Here is a 20548-nt window from a genome sequence, read left to right as displayed (position 1 = left end):
GTACACTCTGTATTTATTCAATAAATTCTAATCGGAGTTCGGAGTATAGTCCCTACCATTTTGTTCATGTTCACAGTCACGTGGCCTTATTTACCATGGTCCATCTTTAAATTGAATGCGGTATAGTGGTTGACAGTACTGCCTATCTCCGATTACGACGCGAAATATTTATAGGTCTCATCGTTGGCGAGCCTGAAATTGCATTGAATGAAAAATTGATGAGCTGTGGCTGTGAGCATCTGCAGTGCGCGTCGTGTGTTATGTTGTGAGCGGTTTTGTTACGAATGATTTTTAACTAAAAGTTTGTTATTTAGCTTGTGATTAGTAGTCATGAAAATATTGAAGCATGACACTTAAAAGTCAACGTACACGCGTTGCGATTTGGTGTCAAATATAAATGAAAAAAGAGTCTACTCTCTTGCAAGAAGAACGTTGTTTCTTTGCGATATCATTGTATTGCTCGTAGAGCGGGAACTGTCGAATATCGTACAATGGCAGATTTCGACGCGATCTACGAGGAAGAGGAAGAAAATGAACAAAATTTGGAAGAACATTATGTGACGATGGTGCCAGATCCTATAGTTATTCGTGGAGCTGGTAATATGACTGTGTGAGTAAAATGATATTGTTCTTCGAATTTATCGTATATATTAATTTAGAATTTTGTTGAAACAACAAAGAGATTAAACTTATAAACCAAAAAGCGATGTGTGTGAATACACTGAATGCGAATTCTTTTTTTTTCTCAATACGTTGTTCTTTAAACTAAAAATGTATATTTCGAAATATGACAAATTACGTAAAAGAAGGTTGATGTTTGTAATATAGTTTTTTACAATAGCTTACGTACTTAGAAAACGAAAAAAAAAATAGCATAATACAAGTACATGTAAATTATACGTAATTTATGATGTATTTACATGCCTCTATTTGTACAAAAAGAGATCTTTGTTGATTATATTATAATTGTAATTATTTATTTTAGATTTGGACTTAGCAATCGTTTTGAATCAGAATTTCCAAATGGCCTGGTGTCACGTGTTGCTCCAGAAGAATTTAAAGCAACTGTCATGAGGATGAATAGTGTACTCAAAAAAACTTTGCCAGTTAATGTTAAGTGGTTATTTTGTGGTTGCGTTTGCTGCTGTTGTACATTAGGTTGTTCTCTTTGGCCTGTCATCTGTTTGAGTAAAAGAGTAAGTATCTGTCTTTACAAAAATATAAATTTGACTTCTTTAATACAGACATATAAAATATTTGTTTTTTAATTTGATACAACAAATATTTCTTAATCTTCATTCTATTAAAATAGTCTTACCCTCTACAGATATTTGTTAGATTAAAAACAGGAAATATAATAATATAAATAATTCGTTTTTTCTTTATATATTTTTATATAGACGCAGCACTCATTAAATAAATTGTTAGAGTGGGAAAACAGTAGGCTTTACCATAAACTTGGATTGCATTGGAAACTAGCAAAACAGAGATGTGATACTTCGTCCATGATGGAATATGTAAGTAAATATAAAGATAACAAATTTTGTATTCATTTACATACAATATTTTTGTTTTAAATGAAAAAATTAGTATATTTCATAAAAAGCTAAATATATTAACAAAAATTGTTCTTTGGAGGAACACATTACATTGTGTAAATACTATAACAAGAACAAAATTTACTTTCTTAATTATGTAAATAGTTGAAACCCTACTAGAGTAAATGAGTTAATACTACTAGTTACATCATTGTCTAAGCTGTTCATGTATATTGATCTGCATTTATATGTAAGCATACACTTATTTGATTTCATCTTTCATATTACAGGTTCTTTTAATTGAATTTATTCCAAAAATACCCATATACAAACCTGATTAAAGTCAAAATCTGGATTCGTATATAAATTGTGCATATAACAAATTGGTGAAAATCAGAGACATGCAAAAAAGCCAAATACTTTTGGCTAAATTTTAAACAAGCATGTAAAGTACTACTATAGAGATGGCGTTTGCGGAATGCATATTTTTGTAAATATTATATGTAGGATTGCACAGTACAATAATGAGATGTGAACATAAAATATCACATATTAGTTTCATCCCATAAAATCTATTTGGCAAGATCTACAAACATGGACAACTTATTTATTTATTTTTTATTAAGAAAAATTTACTTTTTTTTTTATTTAATGTTTTTCCATTGGAAAATGAAAATTGATTAGGTATTTACACTTAATAATTTTTCAAAATGTACACTTTTCAAGTAGACATTAAGGTTTCAGGTAAGAAATTAATCTGATACAGTACAACGAATGCATTGATGTATTTGTAATGTGAAGGAGAAAAATAACCATTGAGAAATCTTTATATGAAGCATGGTATAGATGATAATTGACTATAAGATGATGTTAAAAGCCCAATTTGATTTGCTTCAGATATCTTTGAATAGAATTTTTGCTTAACGAAATTAAATATTATTAGTGTTTTTCTAGTATTTGCTTGCCTAAAAACTGGGCCCATTTGTTCTCTTGTGTTCCAATTTGCTCGGTTCGTTATTTGAAAAAAACACTCCTAAGTCCTCTTTGTATGTACCGAATGTACTATAGTAACAGTTTTGGTTAGCCATACTATCTGTTGCACTAGTAAGCCTCCTCTTCATACAATAACTCGGTGCGCTATTGACTAGTGCCCACTCCATGACTCTCTGTTGTGAAGATTAAGCTAAAGGCAGCTGGTGAAGGAGACATTTTAGTAGCTTGCCTAGTTGTGATGATCAAAGAGATGTCAGCCATAATTGATACCAAAGTTCTAATTTCTGCAGGTTCTTTCTCGTTTACAATCTGTATCACGGCGTCTGTGTCCGGAAAGTGTACAAAAGTCCGTTTCACTGTCCACTTCTGAGAATATCGTTTATCGGCTTTTATATAATGCAATAGGGTTGTCATTGGTCCTACAGTTTGAGGCACTGAGACTCTCTTTTCAAACGGGAATAATACGCTGTCACATAGTGTATGATATACTTCATAAAGACTGTATTGGAACAGTTTCAGCGTCTTTTTAATGTTGTTTCACTTTTCTATATGCATATAATGGTGATCAAGTCTTAGTTCTTTTCATCTTAGTTCTTTTCATCTTAATGCAAAGCCCAACAAAAAGTTCAACAATGGATTTGCAATCTCATACCAATTTGCTGGGTCTCTTTGATCATATCTTCCAAAAGTCAGTATTTGCTGTTCTGGATTCTAATGTGCCCCCTGTTTGATTATGTCTTTGCTGGAGTACTGTATAACAAGTAAATAAAATGTTATGTATTTGGTTTCCAATACTAAGGTCTTTAAAGTCCGACTCGACAAAGATTGTTAATAATATTTTCTTATGACTAAAAGCAATAAAATTACTTTTATCTTCTTGCCAGTTTCTTAAATAATCTGAATCTTTTTTGATGTTGGGATAACAATGTTGGGATTTATTGCATCCACTACTGTGCATCTTAGAACTCCATCTGGGTTTTGTTCCTCTTTAACTTGCATTGAAACTTGTTGTGCTTGCTCCATATTAAGAACAATTAATATTATTTACCGTTTTTACACAAAAGAAATTGTGAAATAGGATGATACACATATTTAGAAGTACTGCTAGATGTCCAGTTTGCTAGTCAATAAAACATACTTATTGTCAACAATTTTTGGTTCTTTGCTAATAATTTTTCAAACTGTACACTTTTCACGTAGACATTAAGGTTTCAGGTAAGAAATTAATCTGATACAGTACAACGAATGCATTGATGTATTTGTAATGTGAAGGAGAGAAATAATCATTGAGAACTCTTTGTATAATTGCAACATGCAAAATGTTCAGATACCCATTTGTACATACTTATGTATAGAATATAGAAACTTATTTTGTCTATAGGTTGATTTATTACCATGGTGATATTAGAAAGTATGACACATACAGATATGTTTCGCTTTCTGACATAAATTTGACACTATAATTTAAGATATTTAATGTAAAGTTTCGTTTGATATAGTCGACATTTGACCAATGATATGGGATAAATTACTTTGCATGCAACAAAGAATTAATTTTTCGGTTAATGATGACAATTTTTTAAAAATAAATATTTCTATAAAATAAAAAAAAAAGAATGCAATTACTATGTTATTTGTACATTCAGTAAAAGTTTAGGTATTCTCCATTATATATTTGTTATAGTGTTCGCTTAAAATTTTAATAAATTTTTACTGTTTAATATCTTATGTTTTATCATATGATTCTGCACAGGCACTTCTCTAAAAGAAATAATGTTCTTTGAAATAAAAATTTGTATTGCTGTAGGAAAACATGTATGATACATAAAAACTTGAAAAGTATTACAGATCTTTATGTTGCTATTCAGTGGCTGTGATTGAGAATGCAAGACTAGTTTTCAATTCAATGTGTACATTATATATCTCTTAAAGATAACATATGTATATCCGAGTTTTTAGTTTTTGTGCATAAGCATGGCAGCTCTTGGTTTCTTCAACGTACGTACTTAATTTGCAAAATTATTAACAATAATGTTAATATTTTATACTAGAACAATAGTACAATATCTACTACAATCATTCACGCAAATATTCATGTTTTGAAAATTAATTTTAGGAGATATTGTGTTGCACTTACTAAATAAATACGTTAAAGTGATTAGTTTCTAAACTATTGCAAATTAAATGTGTTTAATCATTGATAAAAAGTATAACTAGTAATATAACGTATGCAATATGAGTTTAAAAATATTCATATAAAATTTAATTGAAATAAATAGATATTATAAAATGTACTGTGCAATGGAACCATCATGAATGTAAAAATGTTTGATCTTTTGCATGTTTGAGAGTTATAAAAGTAGAAAACTGTGCAGAATTTATAAATGTAAAAATCAACGTACTTCTGTGCTGTGTATTAGTAACTTCTACACACATAATCAGTGCTTATTAATTTTTTTCACAAGAAGTATATTATTTACCAAATTTATTAATTCGTATAGAGTGCAAGTATTTTTTGAGGTTTGTAAGTGTGTAAATATAAATATAGGATATTGGCAAACAATAGATGAAAACAATTAATCCTTTGTTATTTAAAAGATGCGAATTCATATCCTAATTAAATATTGTGATTATATTTAGTAAATTGATAACAGTTAGAAATTGTTCATTTTTATTAACTATATATTAGTATTATATATAGTAAATATTTTATATTGTTTTCTTTCGTAAATAAATTGAAAATATATTGGACATTTTCACGTTGGAAAAAATTATATTTACATTTACAAATATTGAAAATCTATTAATATGCAGATAAGTAAATGACAACTATAACAAATTTAGGGTTGCCTAAATAAATAAATTTGTAAAATTGTTTCAAAGAGTACATTGAATCTGACGAATTTACTAGTATTTGGACAAATAAACATTGTTATTAAAAAGAAATTATTCATTTGAAAATAGATAGATTTATTTATATATTGGAATTGTGTAATAAGAGAGTATTGACTTAAAAATGGGAGGTATGAAATATTAAGTCGATATGTATAATATGCGTCGCAGATACAACATTTATTGAAACAAGAGGGATATATTTTTGATAGATAGAACAAATAATGGAAAATAATGTCCCTAGAAATGTAATACCACTTTTGTTATATTTATAATTATATCTTTATTATGTTTCATCAAAATGTAATGACAAAATTAATCGAGTATGTTTAAAAAAATTGTAATTTCGTTTAATTATCGTAATAGAAGGAAAGATAAAATAAATTTGATATAAAGAAAACTGTTTATTGTTAACACAAAAGAAAACAGTATTTAATCACTTTATGAAAATGATTAGGCTATCATGATTTCAATGTGTGCCTTTCACTTGCGGATTTGTGTGAATTGTATATGTACATACTGTATGTTGAAAATATATTACAAATTATATTTGTATTAAGTGATGATGATTCCTATATAATACATATAATTAAAGTAAGAATTCTTATAGTTACAAACTTGTATAATGTTATATAAATTAAAATTCCATCTCCCCTATATTAATGCATAACTACTTATCTTTTACAGCATTAATTTTTACGTTTATTTAGTGTTGTGATATAGAAAATCAATAGAAATAAATTGTTTTAGATCTTTAGGGAATCGTGTAATTCTTTGTAATTGCATTAACTACATTTTGATTTAAATCAAACAGATAATTAAAATGAATGTAACTGAAAAAGTAGATATTTTTTAACTATGTATCAAATATTTGTAAAATGTATAGAAACATACTTTTTTAAAGAGATATGTTACTGTGATTAATTTAAAATTTTTAAATATCATTATTTTCTTTTATTTCTAGAAATTTCGTTTTCTATAAAACAAAATAATTTTCTTTTTGTTCTATAAAAATATGTTTTATACTCTTAATAATACTAAAGATAGAATGAATATCTTATTTCTTTTTAATTTTACTATAGGAAACATAATTGATATAGTAATTTCTTTTAAATACAAGTATCCTTTAAATCAATATAAGTTTAAGAAGAATATACATTATGTGTACTCCAGAAGCTTATAAATGATAAATTTGTTGTGCAGATCTGCATTTAAGTGTACGTAAAATGCAGGTCTGCTACTAGTCTTATACAAGTCGTATAAGCTGGTATCTGCATTGAAATGATATTTGCCAAGAATAATTCTATGTTATGATAATTGACAACAGGTGCCTTTGCAGCTCTTAATAAGAAGTGATACATCATTATTAGTCATGGTAGTGAAAAGGTGCTTGACAGAAGGAGGCACATAGAATACAAGGAAAAGCGTTTTTACAATAAAATAAGTGTTATTAGTGTATATTATTTAATACATTTTTTAAACATTATTATACCAAATTTCCAATATCTTTTTTACAAAGTAAACTCATGTATATATGTTTACAAATGATTTCATTAAACAATACAAATGTGCAAATATTTATGTTGGTATTAAATGTGCTACTTCAATCTGTAGAATCTACTCAATCTCTAGTAAAAAATGATATTAGGTAAGAAGATATTTCAAACTCATAAAAATTTATTTATAGTGAAGTCAAATGTATGAATAAATATGATTAACAAGTTATTCTTTTTACATGTGCTTTTGTTTATACAGATATGTTTTTTTTTTGTTAGAGTAAATTTGACATGTCCATTACCACTAACAACTTTGGATTTTATTTACAATCTTACACAACCTAATTTAGAAATTATATGGCCATGTGAAGTACGTTTTTACTGGCTATCATTACAACCATTTGTCGAATTTGTACGATTTTTGCTTGGCTATATAACACCATTTATTATAATACTCGGTAAGAAAGAAAATGATTAAATGTCCATTATACTAAATTTCGTCTAATGTATAATTAATGTTATTCATTGTATTGCACTGAATTAAAAATCGTTTATGTAGGTGTATTGTTAAATACTATTTCGTTTGGAATGCTAAGTACTCCCATACTTTGTGAATCAAATTTGTCACTTTATTTAAAAGCGCTCGCATTATCTGATAATGGAGCATTAATTTTTAATTATGCTGTGGGTATTGCAAAGTCTCACTTCGCATTTGTTAATAATCTTTTTATGGTAAGCAATCAATTAATCATCATTTCAGTTTTTACTCTGTAAAATGTAAGATTTATATTCAATGTTTTCATAGAATAGTAGGTTTCTGTGCAGCTTAAATTCTGTTACAATGGAATTTTTTCAATTTACATCTACTTGGCTGGTTGTAGCTCTCACGTGGACGCGAGTTTTTGCTATTATGTTTCCTTTTGGGATACGTGGTCATTGTGACAACTGTTCCGAAATAATAACTCTTAGTACTTTAATATGTACCAGCTTTGTAATATCGCTAACAAAATTATATTCAGGAGGTAAATATTTATGTATTTTAATGTTTACCGCGTTTGCTAATATTTTTGATAATTCAAATTCTTATTACAGCAAAAAACAATTTAAAACAATACTATTTTTACATATTAAAAACAGTCTGATTATATTTTAGGATACGAAACAGATAGCGTTTTCGAGTTTATACCATGTCAAAAAAAAATAAAACCATGGGGTAGTGCTATGTATTTTTACATTGCTTTATCAACATGGCTACCTTTACTCTTTATATTTCTTGGAAATATTTTACTTATTTTACATATGAAAAAGACTGAGAAAATTCGTTGTCAGTTGACTCGTAAGTAAATTGCTTAATTAGAATTTGTTAATCAAGGAAATATAAGTACATTCAATGATATTATTCCATAGAAAATTTCAGACATAAAGCAAATAGAACACATCATACTTCCAGAATATTATTTGTAGTGTCAACCGTTTATTTAATACTATTATTACCCCTTGGCATAGTTGAAACTTTGGAACTCTATTGGGATGTTATTTTGATCAAATTTCCTGCTACAGAGGCAAAGAAAAACATGGAATATGTGCATTGGTATGAATTTATAATAAAGAAACAAATGTTAAATTATTTATATTTGATGAAACAATTTTCTATACTAAAATCTGTAATTGTTTTCAGGTTGAAAGAGAAAATGCTATTGAAATGGTGCCGCGGATTATGCTTCCACGTGTATCATTGGAATTTTGCAATTAATTTTTTTTTGTACTGTCTTACCGGCGAAAAATTTCGAAACGTTGTGATACAAACAATAAGACGTTATAAAAGAGTAATATTTTCAATATTTTCCAAACATATTGACAAATGTATATTTTGTTCAAAGTATCCTACACATTTAAAGTCTGTCCAGTCAACAAATGTATTACTTATAAGAGCTATTACGCTCAGTGAACAATCTATCAATGCAGGCGTTTCCGCACAAAGCAATAGCAGCATTGTTGCAAATAATTAATAGAAGAGTAATATTGGAAAACTTTCTAAAGACTGTTAGTATTAAACATCACGAACTATGTTTTCACATACACATCTTTTATTGTATACATTATTACATACTCCATGGCAAGTTTTAGTAATTATTTCAATTTTTTGTGGATATATTCTTGCCCAATTACTGTATTCATTATTACTTGTATTTCTTTTAATTTACGATAATTGAGATTTCTGTTATATAATACATTAAATATCTCATTTTACGTACATGACAAAAATAATTACTAACGTAGTCGGATATCACAATCTACATTTTAAAATAATTTTAGAAGTTACACTCTTTTGCATTATATGCATAGGAACAAAGAAGATAACAAAGTATAATTATTATCTTATTTCTAATTTTATTTTCTTTATTAAAATTAATTAAAATTTAATCAATTTTATAAGTTAAATAACTGGTCCCAATACAGATCGCGGTATTAATAGAATTATTGCTTATCAATACTGCAGTTCAAATTTCCTCCGACCTTCTTGCCAATTTAGTGCATCATATTACAATTCCAAAGCACATATTTATGTACACACACGCTTTCATATACATATATATATACATATCATATATGTATATATCTTCAAAACTGATAACAAGTAATTCTTAAAATATACGTAAATTAAACTTGTAAATATGTTTCATTGTATATTTACATTAAAATATATGATTTTTAAATATAAAGCAAATTTTATTTTTATATCCTTAAGATTGCATATTTATGTACCATATATTAATTACAGCATTGATGTTACATCGTTAATTTGCTGTTTATGTACTGTATATATTAAGAAATACCATTTTTTCTATAACACTTAAAATAAAATATACATATAATTCATTAGTATATCTTCTGATTAATTCTATTTTATTATACTTAATTTTGATCCTCAAAAAGTGTAGTGTAAGATACGTAAAACAGTTTCAAAAACTGTATTTTGTATATATTTAAAAATATGACATTAGCATTTGTTACATATATATATATAAAAATGTTACGCTTTTAATAATAATTTTACATTAATCTTAGCAAGTTTGAAATATTTTATGTACACGTGAAAAAATACCAACTGTTTCATATGTTACTTATGTATAGCGTGTTATACAAGATTATTTTAAGTGACTGTCAAACATTCCAATTTATTATGGATTTCCTAATAACTCTGGAATTTATCTAAACATTATTTCATTAAACACAATTAATTAAAGAAATTAAAATATAAAATACTACTATTTTAAAATTAAAAAGTCATCTATACAGTAACATATTACTCTTTATGCAAGGGACATCTTATTTAATATTTAAATTGTAAAGATAAATATCTGCCAGGCATTGACATTTAAATAGGACAATTTCCATTCTGTGCGTATTTATATTAAAACTTATGTTTAAAAACAATAGATTATTGAACAAATTTATACATGCATTTCTCAAATATATTTTACAATGACTTACTTGCCCTTTATCAAATGAAACAAAATATTATGTACGAGATAAATTTTAACAATTAACAATTAACTACCTTCGTGATAGTAAAAAAACATTATTTTACTAATTTTGCTCTTTGACAATCAATAATTAATATACATACGAGGGTAGGTTGAAAAGTAATGCACACATGCTTGTAGACACAAACGAAATGACCTCCAAAAGCGCGCTAGGCGCGTGTTGAGTAACGGCCCCCCTCTATACGCATGCGCAGTTTGAAGGCCTTGCGTTCATCCATTATATTTTGAGCAGCGGAAGTATAGAAACGTGTTATCGAATTTTTAACTGCTGAAAAAGTGACTCCTACTGAGATTCATCGTCGTTTAAAAACTGTTTATGGTAACGATGCTGTTGATAGAACTATTGTAAATCGATGGGTAATAAAATTTCGTGCTTGCAAGCCTGGAAAAGCCACAATTGTTGATAAAACACGCAGCGGACGTCTGAAGAGGCTCTGCGAAACCTAAAGTTTAAACTGATTCCACACCCTCCTTACTCTCCCACTCTTGCGCCTTGCGATTTTTATTTTTTTCCTCTACTCAAAGAGAGACCTTAAGGGTAATCATTATACCTCGGACGATGAGGTGAAAGCAGCTATCAAGTCCTGGATCCGAGAAAAGTCGGAAGAATTTTTCAATGACGGAATGAAAAAAACTTGTTACACGTTGGGAGAAATGTGTTAGCCTTAACGGTAACTATGTTGAATAATAAATATATGATTTTGAAGTTTAAGAATTGTACTTTAATGTACTTTTTACATGATTTTACTATTTCTTTTTGCTCTACAAGCATGTGTGCATTACTTTTCAGCCTACCCTCGTATTAGTCCCTCAATTTTGTAAGACATCATTACAAATATTTATGATGTAAAGATAAAAAATATTGTTTTGTTAGAAAATTGAGAGAAACTATTATTTTTGTTGTACTTTTTCATACTCGAAAAACAAACTTTTTATTTTTTCAATTTGATTTAAAAACCGGTAAAAAATATCGTTTTCTTGAAGTTTTACAAGGCAATGTGTACTTGCACACAATTCAGTCTTTTCGTGAATACAATTTTATAATATGTATCTTTCGTCATTCAATGTATCTAAGGAAATATGATTCGAATGCTGAACCTTAAATTTTTAATTTTTTCCTTATAAATCAATACCATTGCAAAAATATTTATCGGATATAAAGAGTAAGACTTACTGTTACAACTTGCAGTAGAGAATATATCAGAATACTATAATTTGTGATATAGTACAATGTGTAAAATTAATACGATTGTGGAATAGTACATGGTACTCTGTTTACATAATTTACTGGAAATTGTCCTTTTCGACCATCGTACTCACCGTATAGCCAATCCTGTGATATCCTTGATAGAACCGTAATTTTTGCACCTTCCTGTAATTCAAATAAATAAAAAAAAATGAGTACAGTTGTGTCTTGAAATTTGACCGACGTTCAGGATCAAAACTGGCCGAAGTTGAAGGGAAGTAAATCTTTTAAGAAATCTCGGGTGTTTTTTTTTCAAACAGCGCGAATAAGATAGAGATGTATAACATGACACATCGATATCTTACAATAGATTTAAAAATCAATATACTTAACCGGGACAAGCATAAAGCCAATTCCAAGAACTGGTGAGGATAACAACAGGCCAATGTTTAAGGCATCACTGTATCAAATTTTACGAAAACAAAGTACATGGTACAGTAACTTACACTGAATGTTAAATCTTCCGGTGTTTCACCTTTAAACGAGTAAATCGCAGTAACAACATTGTCTGGTATACCAGGCAGTGGTACTTTGATATCAATGAAATTAATAGGAAATATTCCTTGTTGATTTCCTATTCTACCCTCCATCCAGTCATCATTGACCTTTTTTATTAAATATATAATATCACCTTCTTTGAAAGGCAAATCATCCGTATGCGTTACTGAGAAGTCGTAAAGCGCAATTCCATAAGGTTTTTTGTTATTGATCTGTAAATAGAAAATGAGAATATAACAAATATTCTGATATAGGTTGAAGTGTAATTACTTACCGGAAGCTCATCACTGTTTACTTCTCTTAAATACTCTGATGGTGGCGCAGGTGGCGGTATTGTAGGCATTGGTGGAAAAGGACTATCTTTAAAATCGTTTGGCCATGAATGTGTTAAATCTAATGTCATTGACTTAGTAAAAGGCACTGCTGTTTTACTTAAACCATTGAACTCTGTTTCTGTACAATTTATTTTCTGTTCTATTTTCTTTTGTAGAATTTTTGGTGCTGCTGGTTTAGGTGGTTTTGCGCGAATAATAGTTGGCATTGAATGAGTGGGTTTTGAACATGCTTGATTGGGAGGCACTTGAATATCAAAATGATTGTTTGCATTAAAAGCAAAAAAATTTGCATCTCCCACATGTTTTACAGATTGTAATGCATTATGATTATTAGTAACTTCTAATGGTCCAAATGGATCTGGCATTGGATTAACTTGCCAAGGATCATTTTGTTGTACTTTTTTAGTGGATATTCCAAAAAAGTCAAAATCGTCTTCAAAGGCACTCTCTGTTTGAGATGTATTCCCACTGCTTGTGAACACAGATGGATTTGAATTACCGTCACTGCCAAAACTATCAACGCTAACACCATCACTACTCGATCGAGTTGTGAATGTCGGAGAGCCCGGTGGACTGAGATCTATCAAACAAACTGATCCATTTGTGTTTTCTGATTGCAGTATTGTATTTTGTATTTGACTATTTAATTGCGTTGTACTTGAATATTCACTTCTTTTTCTTCCAAAAAGATTAGACAAAAGTTCTGTTGGCCTTGCCTATATAAATGTCACATAAATAAAGTTATGTAACATGTACAAATTAAAAAATTCCAATATAAAGATACACAAATTAGCATAAAATAATTCAAATGATATTTACGTACTGATTTCTTTAATTTTTCTTTCTGCGCCTGTGCATAATTCTGATTAAACTTTGGTGGTGGTGGTCGAGGAGGTGGTTTCTTCTTTTGAATAGGCTGTTGCGTTAACGTAGATCCAAAAACATCGTTTCTACAAACATTTTAAAAAAAGATACTATAAGTACTGTTTGTAGTTAAAGGGTTAAATAAAATTAATAATTCATTGCAGACTTCCTCTCGAATTCTATAGCAAAATGTATACAGAGTATGCATGTGTTTATATATAGAAACATTCACTATACACATAATAAAATGAGGAAAAATGAAATTATATTTATAAAAACGTATCAAACCTACATGTTGTTCCAAAGAGAGTTTCTTTGTACTGTTGAATTAACAGGTGGACGAGGAGCCGCGCGTGTAGGAATTCGCATTTCTGAAAGAAGATACAATACAGAATGATAGTTGAAAAGTAATTTTTTTCAAGATAAGTTATCACAACGTGCAATGCACAGTCAGACACTGATCGCACAAATTCTTTCCTATCCATTCATATACACATTGCGAATGCAAATGCGTAGGAACAGATGCAAGCCGAGAACTGCGAAAATAATAATCGTATATTTAGTAATAAAGTATTACGCCACGATTATACGCCCACATCAAATGTCAGATATGTTTTGACACGATATGAATTTACAGGCGCGGCGATAACAAAGAAAAACTTAACGAATCGCAATAGACTTGGTTTTGACGTACAAACCAAAAGTGTGACGTAGTAATAAAATTCGGTTGTAATGTCGAACACATGCGAAGCGAATTATGACATTTGAATCAAAATTACGTCAAATCGATTAATTTTGTTTGAATGATGGTTATGAACACTGACAGGTTTGTACATACCACTCACCTGTTCTCACGTTTGCAGCCATTTTTCGTTCGATTCGGTTGCGAGCATATCCTATATTACGGCGGGCTGGTTTTAAAATAAGTCAATCAGATGGCGATTAATTAGTAAAGAGGAATCAGTGACTAATGTTCACGTTGGTAAAAATTTTCTTTAAACGTATAATTATTGAAAATGAGAAATATCAATTGTTTCTTAACATCTTATTTCAATGTTTTCCAAATTACTTCATTTGTTAAAGAAAGGGAGTATATAATTGCATCAGCAATGTTTAACTTTTACAATTGCGAAAGAACGTGGTCTTCTTACTGGTTTTGTAATTGGCAAACATATGGTTTATCAATTAAATACTAGTAGATTTCAAAGATTACGTTAATTTTATGGAATCATTCAATTATAATAAATTGGGCCATTTGCACAATATTTTACAAGTTAATAATATTAATAGATTTATATGTAAAATCACTAATATAACTAGCTTATAGAAGATTGTGCAAGAGATCCTAGATCATATATTAGAAATTTACAAAATTAAAAAAATAGTTCGTTACTAAAACTTGAGAAATTCTAGGTATATTAATGTTATCATAGTGGCTACACTGCAACCTCTGATCTATTAATTGGTAGGTGCCATATGTACTTATGTGGTAGTGTACCTACATATAGTATATGTAGAAACTCCTAGATTACAGCGACATCTGATGATCACTGTCAATTTGTGAATTATGAATTTTATAACATTACGTGCAATTTTTACTTTACTTCTTTCGATAACTTTTAACTTTTTCATTATTTGCATTTTTTATAATTGAAAATGTTATTCTGTAACTATCTAGTAATAAAGACTAAACTTTTCAAAACTTTTAACGATTGTTTTTTCTTCGTGTAGGAATAGGAATTTAAAATATGATGAAGTGTAGCCAGTTAGGCAACGATATATATCGTGAACGCCACTTTATTTGTCTATGTACAGAACATTTTATTAATGTTTCTAATTAACGATTTAGTAGGACTTAGTGGACTGAATTTATATACATTGTAGCGTCAGTGAACGCTCTTACCATTGTACCCTGACTCAAATGATACGAGGAATCGTGTACTGAAACGACCGCATTTTCAGTGCACACAGAATCGCATTAGAAAATATAAAAGAAAAAAGTCTCTTACACTCATATTCAACACATGCATTCGATCATCTTGCATTTAACAACCTTACTTTTGCAGAGTTACAAAATAATTTGTATAGATATCAAATACAAAAACACTTGGTACTTTCTTCAAATCAAATCATCGGCGAAGATCAGGGATTCAATCGTTCAAGGGGGTAAATTAATTTACCATCGATATTGACTTTTGATAATCTCGTAACGTTATAAGATCGTTCAAAATAGAAATCACACAAAATCAAAATATAATCAATCGTAATAATTTGCTAGTTGAAAACTGTTATAATTTACGTGTAAAAAGTTCGGAAAAGTCTACTTAAAATTGATATGCAGCATAACGGACAATAACAAATAGGTGTCTCATGCCTTATATCGTATGAATACAATTTTTGCAACAGTTCAAGAAGCGTAGTGTAACTATTATTTTTCACGAAATAATTGGTAAAAACGTTTTCTTTTTTTCGCTTATCGTTTATAACGAATTAATTTTATATTATTGACATTTACTTCATTTTTCTTAATAAGGCCATATCCGACATTCCAACGAGTTCAATACGTGGGAGTCCAAACACAAAAACATACAAGCTTGCTATAAATAATTTTTTATAAAAATAAAAAGAAAAACATTATCTGAGAAACACATTAAGCCAATAATGACAACGTTTTAACATCGAATTTCCTTCAAGTGCGTATAAACGTAAGAAATAAAATAAAATGATTTTTTTTTCTCATATTTTATTAAATAGTAGTTTCTGAAGGTAAATTATCAGCTCGTAGGTTTCTGCTAGCAAAGATTTCAAGCAACGATCATTTCCCATTAGACCTTCTTCAATGTTTTCCAACGAAATCTACTCTTATCCTAGGCCGCTTTTCTTTGTCGCGACTACGAAACGAAAATAAGATTCGGGACCAAACGATCCCTCGATGCAACAGCTAACATTTAACCCTTTATTTGGTATCCTTTCGATACATAAACATGACTTTTACGCACAACCTGTGCACGAAAGCATAAACGAGAGTCTCTATCCGATACATGTTACTATATAACATCACATGCGAAGGAACAACATCGCGTTGTTTTAAACGCCAATATACGCAGGATATTTTGTAATTTGTAGTACAAACAGAAAGGTGATTGTTCGCAAAAAGTAATTCGAACATGAGAAGTAAAACTTTTTGTACATATGTACATATCTGTCGAATCATCGTCGAAAGCGAATGTTTTTAAAAATGGCGTTTCGAACCAGAGGCGGATCCAGAGGGAAGCGCCCTCCCTCCCCAAGAGCTATAAAATCTTTAAAAAATATGTTTGTTATTCATTTTACATTACATTCTATAAACGTTCTTGAGTATCCATATTTATAAATAAATAATTAATGCGACGAACTTGATTATTTAGCCCACTATCAGGAAAAAGTATTAATAAATAAGATACAAACTTTAAATCGTACAAAGAAAAGGCTCAAAAATATACTTTTACATAATTCGTAGCTCTTAAGGAGAGCTTCTGGATCCACACATCTCGTACAAAAACATTTCCTTTCGCATTTAAGATTTGTTTTTCGAACGAACGATAATCCATCACTCGTTCCCTTTCTATTTGTATCACGAACTACGGATAGTGATGGGACTGATACGATACATATTAATGATATTCAAACAATTCGATATCGAAGTGATTAATAGGACGTATCGAAATTTTGGGTAATTGGTATCAACTTTTGTTAACAATACTTTTATAGTAAATACTTGACAAGAAACAAAATTATGCTAAAATAATTCATTCGTATATTTTGAATAAAATAGTTCGTATCGCGTCCAACATTCGTAATTCATGCTTATCACCGAATACTAGAAATACATTTGTAAAAGAAAAATTATTTAATTATACATGAACAATAAACTTGAAATTGTATCTGTTTGCAACTGCTCTTTCTGTGTCGATTAGACTTTTTATTTTCGCTACATTTATAATGGACTGTTAAGTATTTGTTCCATAAGCAGCGGTATTGAAAACTGATACCAAATACGTACTATGTGAAATTGATACGTATCGATACTTTAGTATAAATATCAACACTGTTTGATACTTAACTATGGATGGTACTGATACGGTATAAGTTCCATCACCAACCACGGGAGATCCTGGTACTACAAAGAGGCATAAAGAATGCCCATGTTTTCGATTGGAGAAAAAATTGCTTTTTTCGTCTATAAATTGCATTTTTACCAAAGTGATACGATTGATTAATCATTATAGTTTACGCGACATGAAATTCCGACTAATAGCGTTATAATCTTATAAAAAAAATTCTCACTGAATCTGAATTCTATATTCAGGGGCATTCTTCGACTCTCCAATATACATACACGTGAATACAATTTTGGGACTTCCTCCCGGTACCTAGTGATGGGACTGAAACGCGTTTTCGACACTCATGACATTAGAAATTGATTCTCCTTATCAGTCCATTTAATGGAATGATTACGAATGGTTTGTGACTTATCGAGACATGCAATTCCTGCAACCATACGTATCAATTACATCAAGTTCGATTCTTGAATAATGATCACTTCGAAGTTATTCTAATAATAACCAACTGCGATACTACATCAGTTACATCCTTGTCTCGTCTAAGTCTCAATGGCACTCGATGTTTTAACTGCATCAATACTACAAAAAATATCAACAAGTACGTCTTACCAATAACAATGACTACTACTTATTTTGATACCAGTTTGATATACGTCGATATTATGTTTGATAATCGATATGTATCGATATTAACCCTCGATCGACCAATGCCAGGTCGTTTATGACCCGGTTTCTAATATGCGTTCGTGAAAAGGTTTTATCAATTCTCCCCTTTGTGTTGGCCATGAAAAATGATTCTTACGATTGCTTGCAAGGAGAGGTTCCAAAGTAAAATTAAACAAACGACCCGTTTAAGGTACTTTCCCTGCAGATGTGTAATGCGTTGCTAGATGATTGGTTGGGCGAAAGTTAATGAATACGTTATTGGATTGGTCCCATCACTACCAGTACTCCGGTTATTGTAAAGAGAAATATAAGCCATGTTACAAATCGAGCATCGGTTCCTGACGTCTTTCGGCCAAATAGAGGATTAAGACGGAAAGCTGGCTTCAGCGCGCGCGGAATATACGTTCTTCTCCTGGAAGAATCAGTCTTGAGGATTGTTAGGTAGCTCTGGTACGATTTGATCCTGAGACGAGGATCTGCTAGACGCCATACAGACTCGAAGGGGCTTCGACAGCCACGGGTGTCTCGGCACGTCCTCGGCGTATGGTCTTTCGGACGGTTCTTTTCTCAGCAGCGAGCGTATCAGGCATCGTGCGCGCGGGCTGAGACCCTCCGGAACCGCGAATTGGCCGCGCGAGATTTTGGCAAACAGGGACGCGTGTTCGGCGTCATTGAACGGATAACGTCCGACCAGCATCGTGTAGAGCAGAACGCCAAGGGACCAGATGTCCGCTGCCTTGCCGGAATAGGCGCGTCCTGAGCGTAGCACTTCCGGGGCCACGTACGCCGGACAGCCCCTACGATCGGTCAATTTGTCGTCATCGTCCTCCACGATCACGGCGTCCTCGAGGCTCTCCAAACGAAGCCGTGTCCTGAAAGCAGACAGCATCGGAACGTTAGCTCAATTTTAGATTTAAGGGGGGTGTCTCATGCGAGACCTCAAAAAAATCAATTCTTTTTTTATTTCATTTTTTGAAAGTATATATATTTATGTCAGTATATAATCTATTGTTAAATTTTGAGAGATAAATGTCAAGTACTAGACTAGATTAGATATTCTTAAAAATAACGGACAATCGGTTCTGATCAGGGAGCGTAAAGGTTTTGAAAATAGCTATTTCAAACTGTTATATAAAAGTTCTGATTAAACGACTTGAGAATTGAAATGTTATTATATAACAGTTATGAATAGAGAGGAGGGTTCTAGTTTATATTTGGTTATGGTTACGGCTCTACAGAATCGTTATTGTATCAGTTCTACATATATCGATTTTCAAGCAGTTCTACGGAACGTGACACGTAACGGTCGCCATCTTGATTTTTTAAAAACGTGACACGTGACACGTAACGGTCGCCATTCGACGGTCAGTTATTCCTGATGAAAAAACAAATTGAACAACCTAGTACACTCTGACCTTCGGATAACCTTGATTTCAGGAATTTAGGTTTAATCAATAAAAATATTAACCGTGAAAAATTATTTTATTTCAAGCAATTTACACATTGAAAATGGTGATCTTCGATAGAAAAAATCAATATATAAGTAACACTCATCGTGAAGTCTAGTAGTATATTAAAATCAACTCATTTTCACATGTGCGAGGTATTCGTAAAACAAATCTGTTCTTTTTTGTGATCACTGCATGTACGAACAAATTTAAACAAAATTAAATAGTTTAAAAGTTTAGGTTATTTAGGTTAGTTTAAGTTATTAGTCTAAAACATTTGAAAAATGACTTTCAATTAAATCGTACGTAAAGAGGTTAAGAAGGCAAGGAGAAATCGATTTCATAAAACTTTCTTTAATCATCGTCTTTGTCAGCAAAATAATTTATAATCGAGTCGCTGTACGAAACACCGAAAGAAAAAGGAAGACGCTGGGACTGTGCAACCTTTTGCGTGCACGCCCGAAGGCGAGGTATTTCAACTTAGTAAGAGGACATCGCGATTGAGTCATCGCGGTGTGTAAACCGTCGACGAGGCATCGTCGGATACCGTGGAACAGGGCATAACGAAAGGATTGGTGAAAGAAAGGAGAGTGCCGGCCGGCAGTTGATCAACCTGCAACGCGGAAGTCGCAGAGCACGTGTACGTAACATTCTCGGCTCTTGGGTAACATCGAGTTATCCACGATGTTCTTTCTCACACCGGTTACGATATCCGATCGATACACAATGTTCGTCAAGATCTTATTTGTTTTTACTTCATAATTTGTATTCCCCAAATAGACGCGATCTATATCTCAAAATTGCGTCAACTAACTCCTTCCAACAAGAAATAAGAGCGATAGAACTTATAACAGTCATAGCCGCCATATTGGTTATTTACTTACGAGTCACGTGACACTTGTATTCAGTAGCACATTACAA

General features: G+C 30.7%; 4 protein-coding genes across 10 annotated transcripts in view; 2 read left to right on the top strand and 2 right to left on the bottom strand.

The window, feature by feature from the left end:
* The first annotated feature begins 130 nt into the window (after nt 1-130).
* On the top strand, nt 131-5978 carry LOC143342300 (cysteine-rich hydrophobic domain-containing protein 2). Its single transcript, XM_076766016.1, has 4 exons — nt 131-610; nt 986-1196; nt 1401-1517; nt 1829-5978. Exons 1-4 carry the CDS (start codon nt 492-494, stop codon nt 1877-1879), a joined length of 498 nt encoding a protein of 165 aa, XP_076622131.1. The 5' UTR covers nt 131-491; the 3' UTR covers nt 1880-5978.
* A 138-nt stretch (nt 5979-6116) lies between these two features.
* On the top strand, nt 6117-9106 carry LOC143342298 (uncharacterized). Of its 2 annotated transcripts, XM_076766010.1 has the most exons (7): nt 6117-7071; nt 7199-7377; nt 7479-7651; nt 7725-7941; nt 8073-8255; nt 8327-8510; nt 8598-9106. In XM_076766010.1, the coding sequence occupies exons 1-7, from the start codon at nt 6950-6952 to the stop codon at nt 8926-8928; spliced, it is 1389 nt and encodes a 462-aa protein (XP_076622125.1). In that variant the 5' UTR covers nt 6117-6949; the 3' UTR covers nt 8929-9106. The 2 variants fall into 2 exon arrangements, with proteins under 2 accessions (XP_076622125.1, XP_076622124.1); XM_076766009.1 differs by having other exon boundaries at nt 8327-9106.
* Nucleotides 9107-11396: 2290 nt separating this feature from the next.
* L(3)05822 (SH3 domain-containing lethal (3) 05822) lies at nt 11397-14673 on the bottom strand. 4 transcript variants are annotated; one of them, XM_076766011.1, is made up of 6 exons: nt 14256-14673; nt 13703-13781; nt 13370-13496; nt 12486-13262; nt 12160-12423; nt 11397-11839 (listed from the first exon to the last, which is right to left on the bottom strand). In XM_076766011.1, exons 1-6 carry the CDS (start codon nt 14275-14277, stop codon nt 11708-11710), a joined length of 1401 nt encoding a protein of 466 aa, XP_076622126.1. In that variant the 5' UTR covers nt 14278-14673; the 3' UTR covers nt 11397-11707. The 4 variants fall into 4 exon arrangements, with proteins under 4 accessions (XP_076622126.1, XP_076622128.1, XP_076622130.1 ...); XM_076766013.1 differs by having other exon boundaries at nt 14249-14672; XM_076766015.1 differs by lacking the exon at nt 14256-14673 and adding an exon at nt 14105-14142.
* A 516-nt stretch (nt 14674-15189) lies between these two features.
* Trbl (tribbles pseudokinase 2) overlaps nt 15190-20548 on the bottom strand; it is a 46464-nt gene continuing 41105 nt past the window's right edge. For all 3 annotated transcript variants that reach the window (XM_076766067.1, XM_076766065.1, XM_076766066.1), the window contains exon 4: nt 15190-19051. In XM_076766067.1, the coding sequence (XP_076622182.1) occupies nt 18601-19051 (451 nt within the window). In that variant the 3' untranslated portion in view covers nt 15190-18600. The remainder of the gene's footprint in view (nt 19052-20548) is intronic.

Source organism: Colletes latitarsis, chromosome 6, assembly GCF_051014445.1.
Source record: "Colletes latitarsis isolate SP2378_abdomen chromosome 6, iyColLati1, whole genome shotgun sequence".
NCBI classification, from domain to species: Eukaryota; Metazoa; Arthropoda; class Insecta; order Hymenoptera; family Colletidae; genus Colletes; species Colletes latitarsis.
This window is presented reverse-complemented; position numbering and strand designations above follow the sequence as displayed.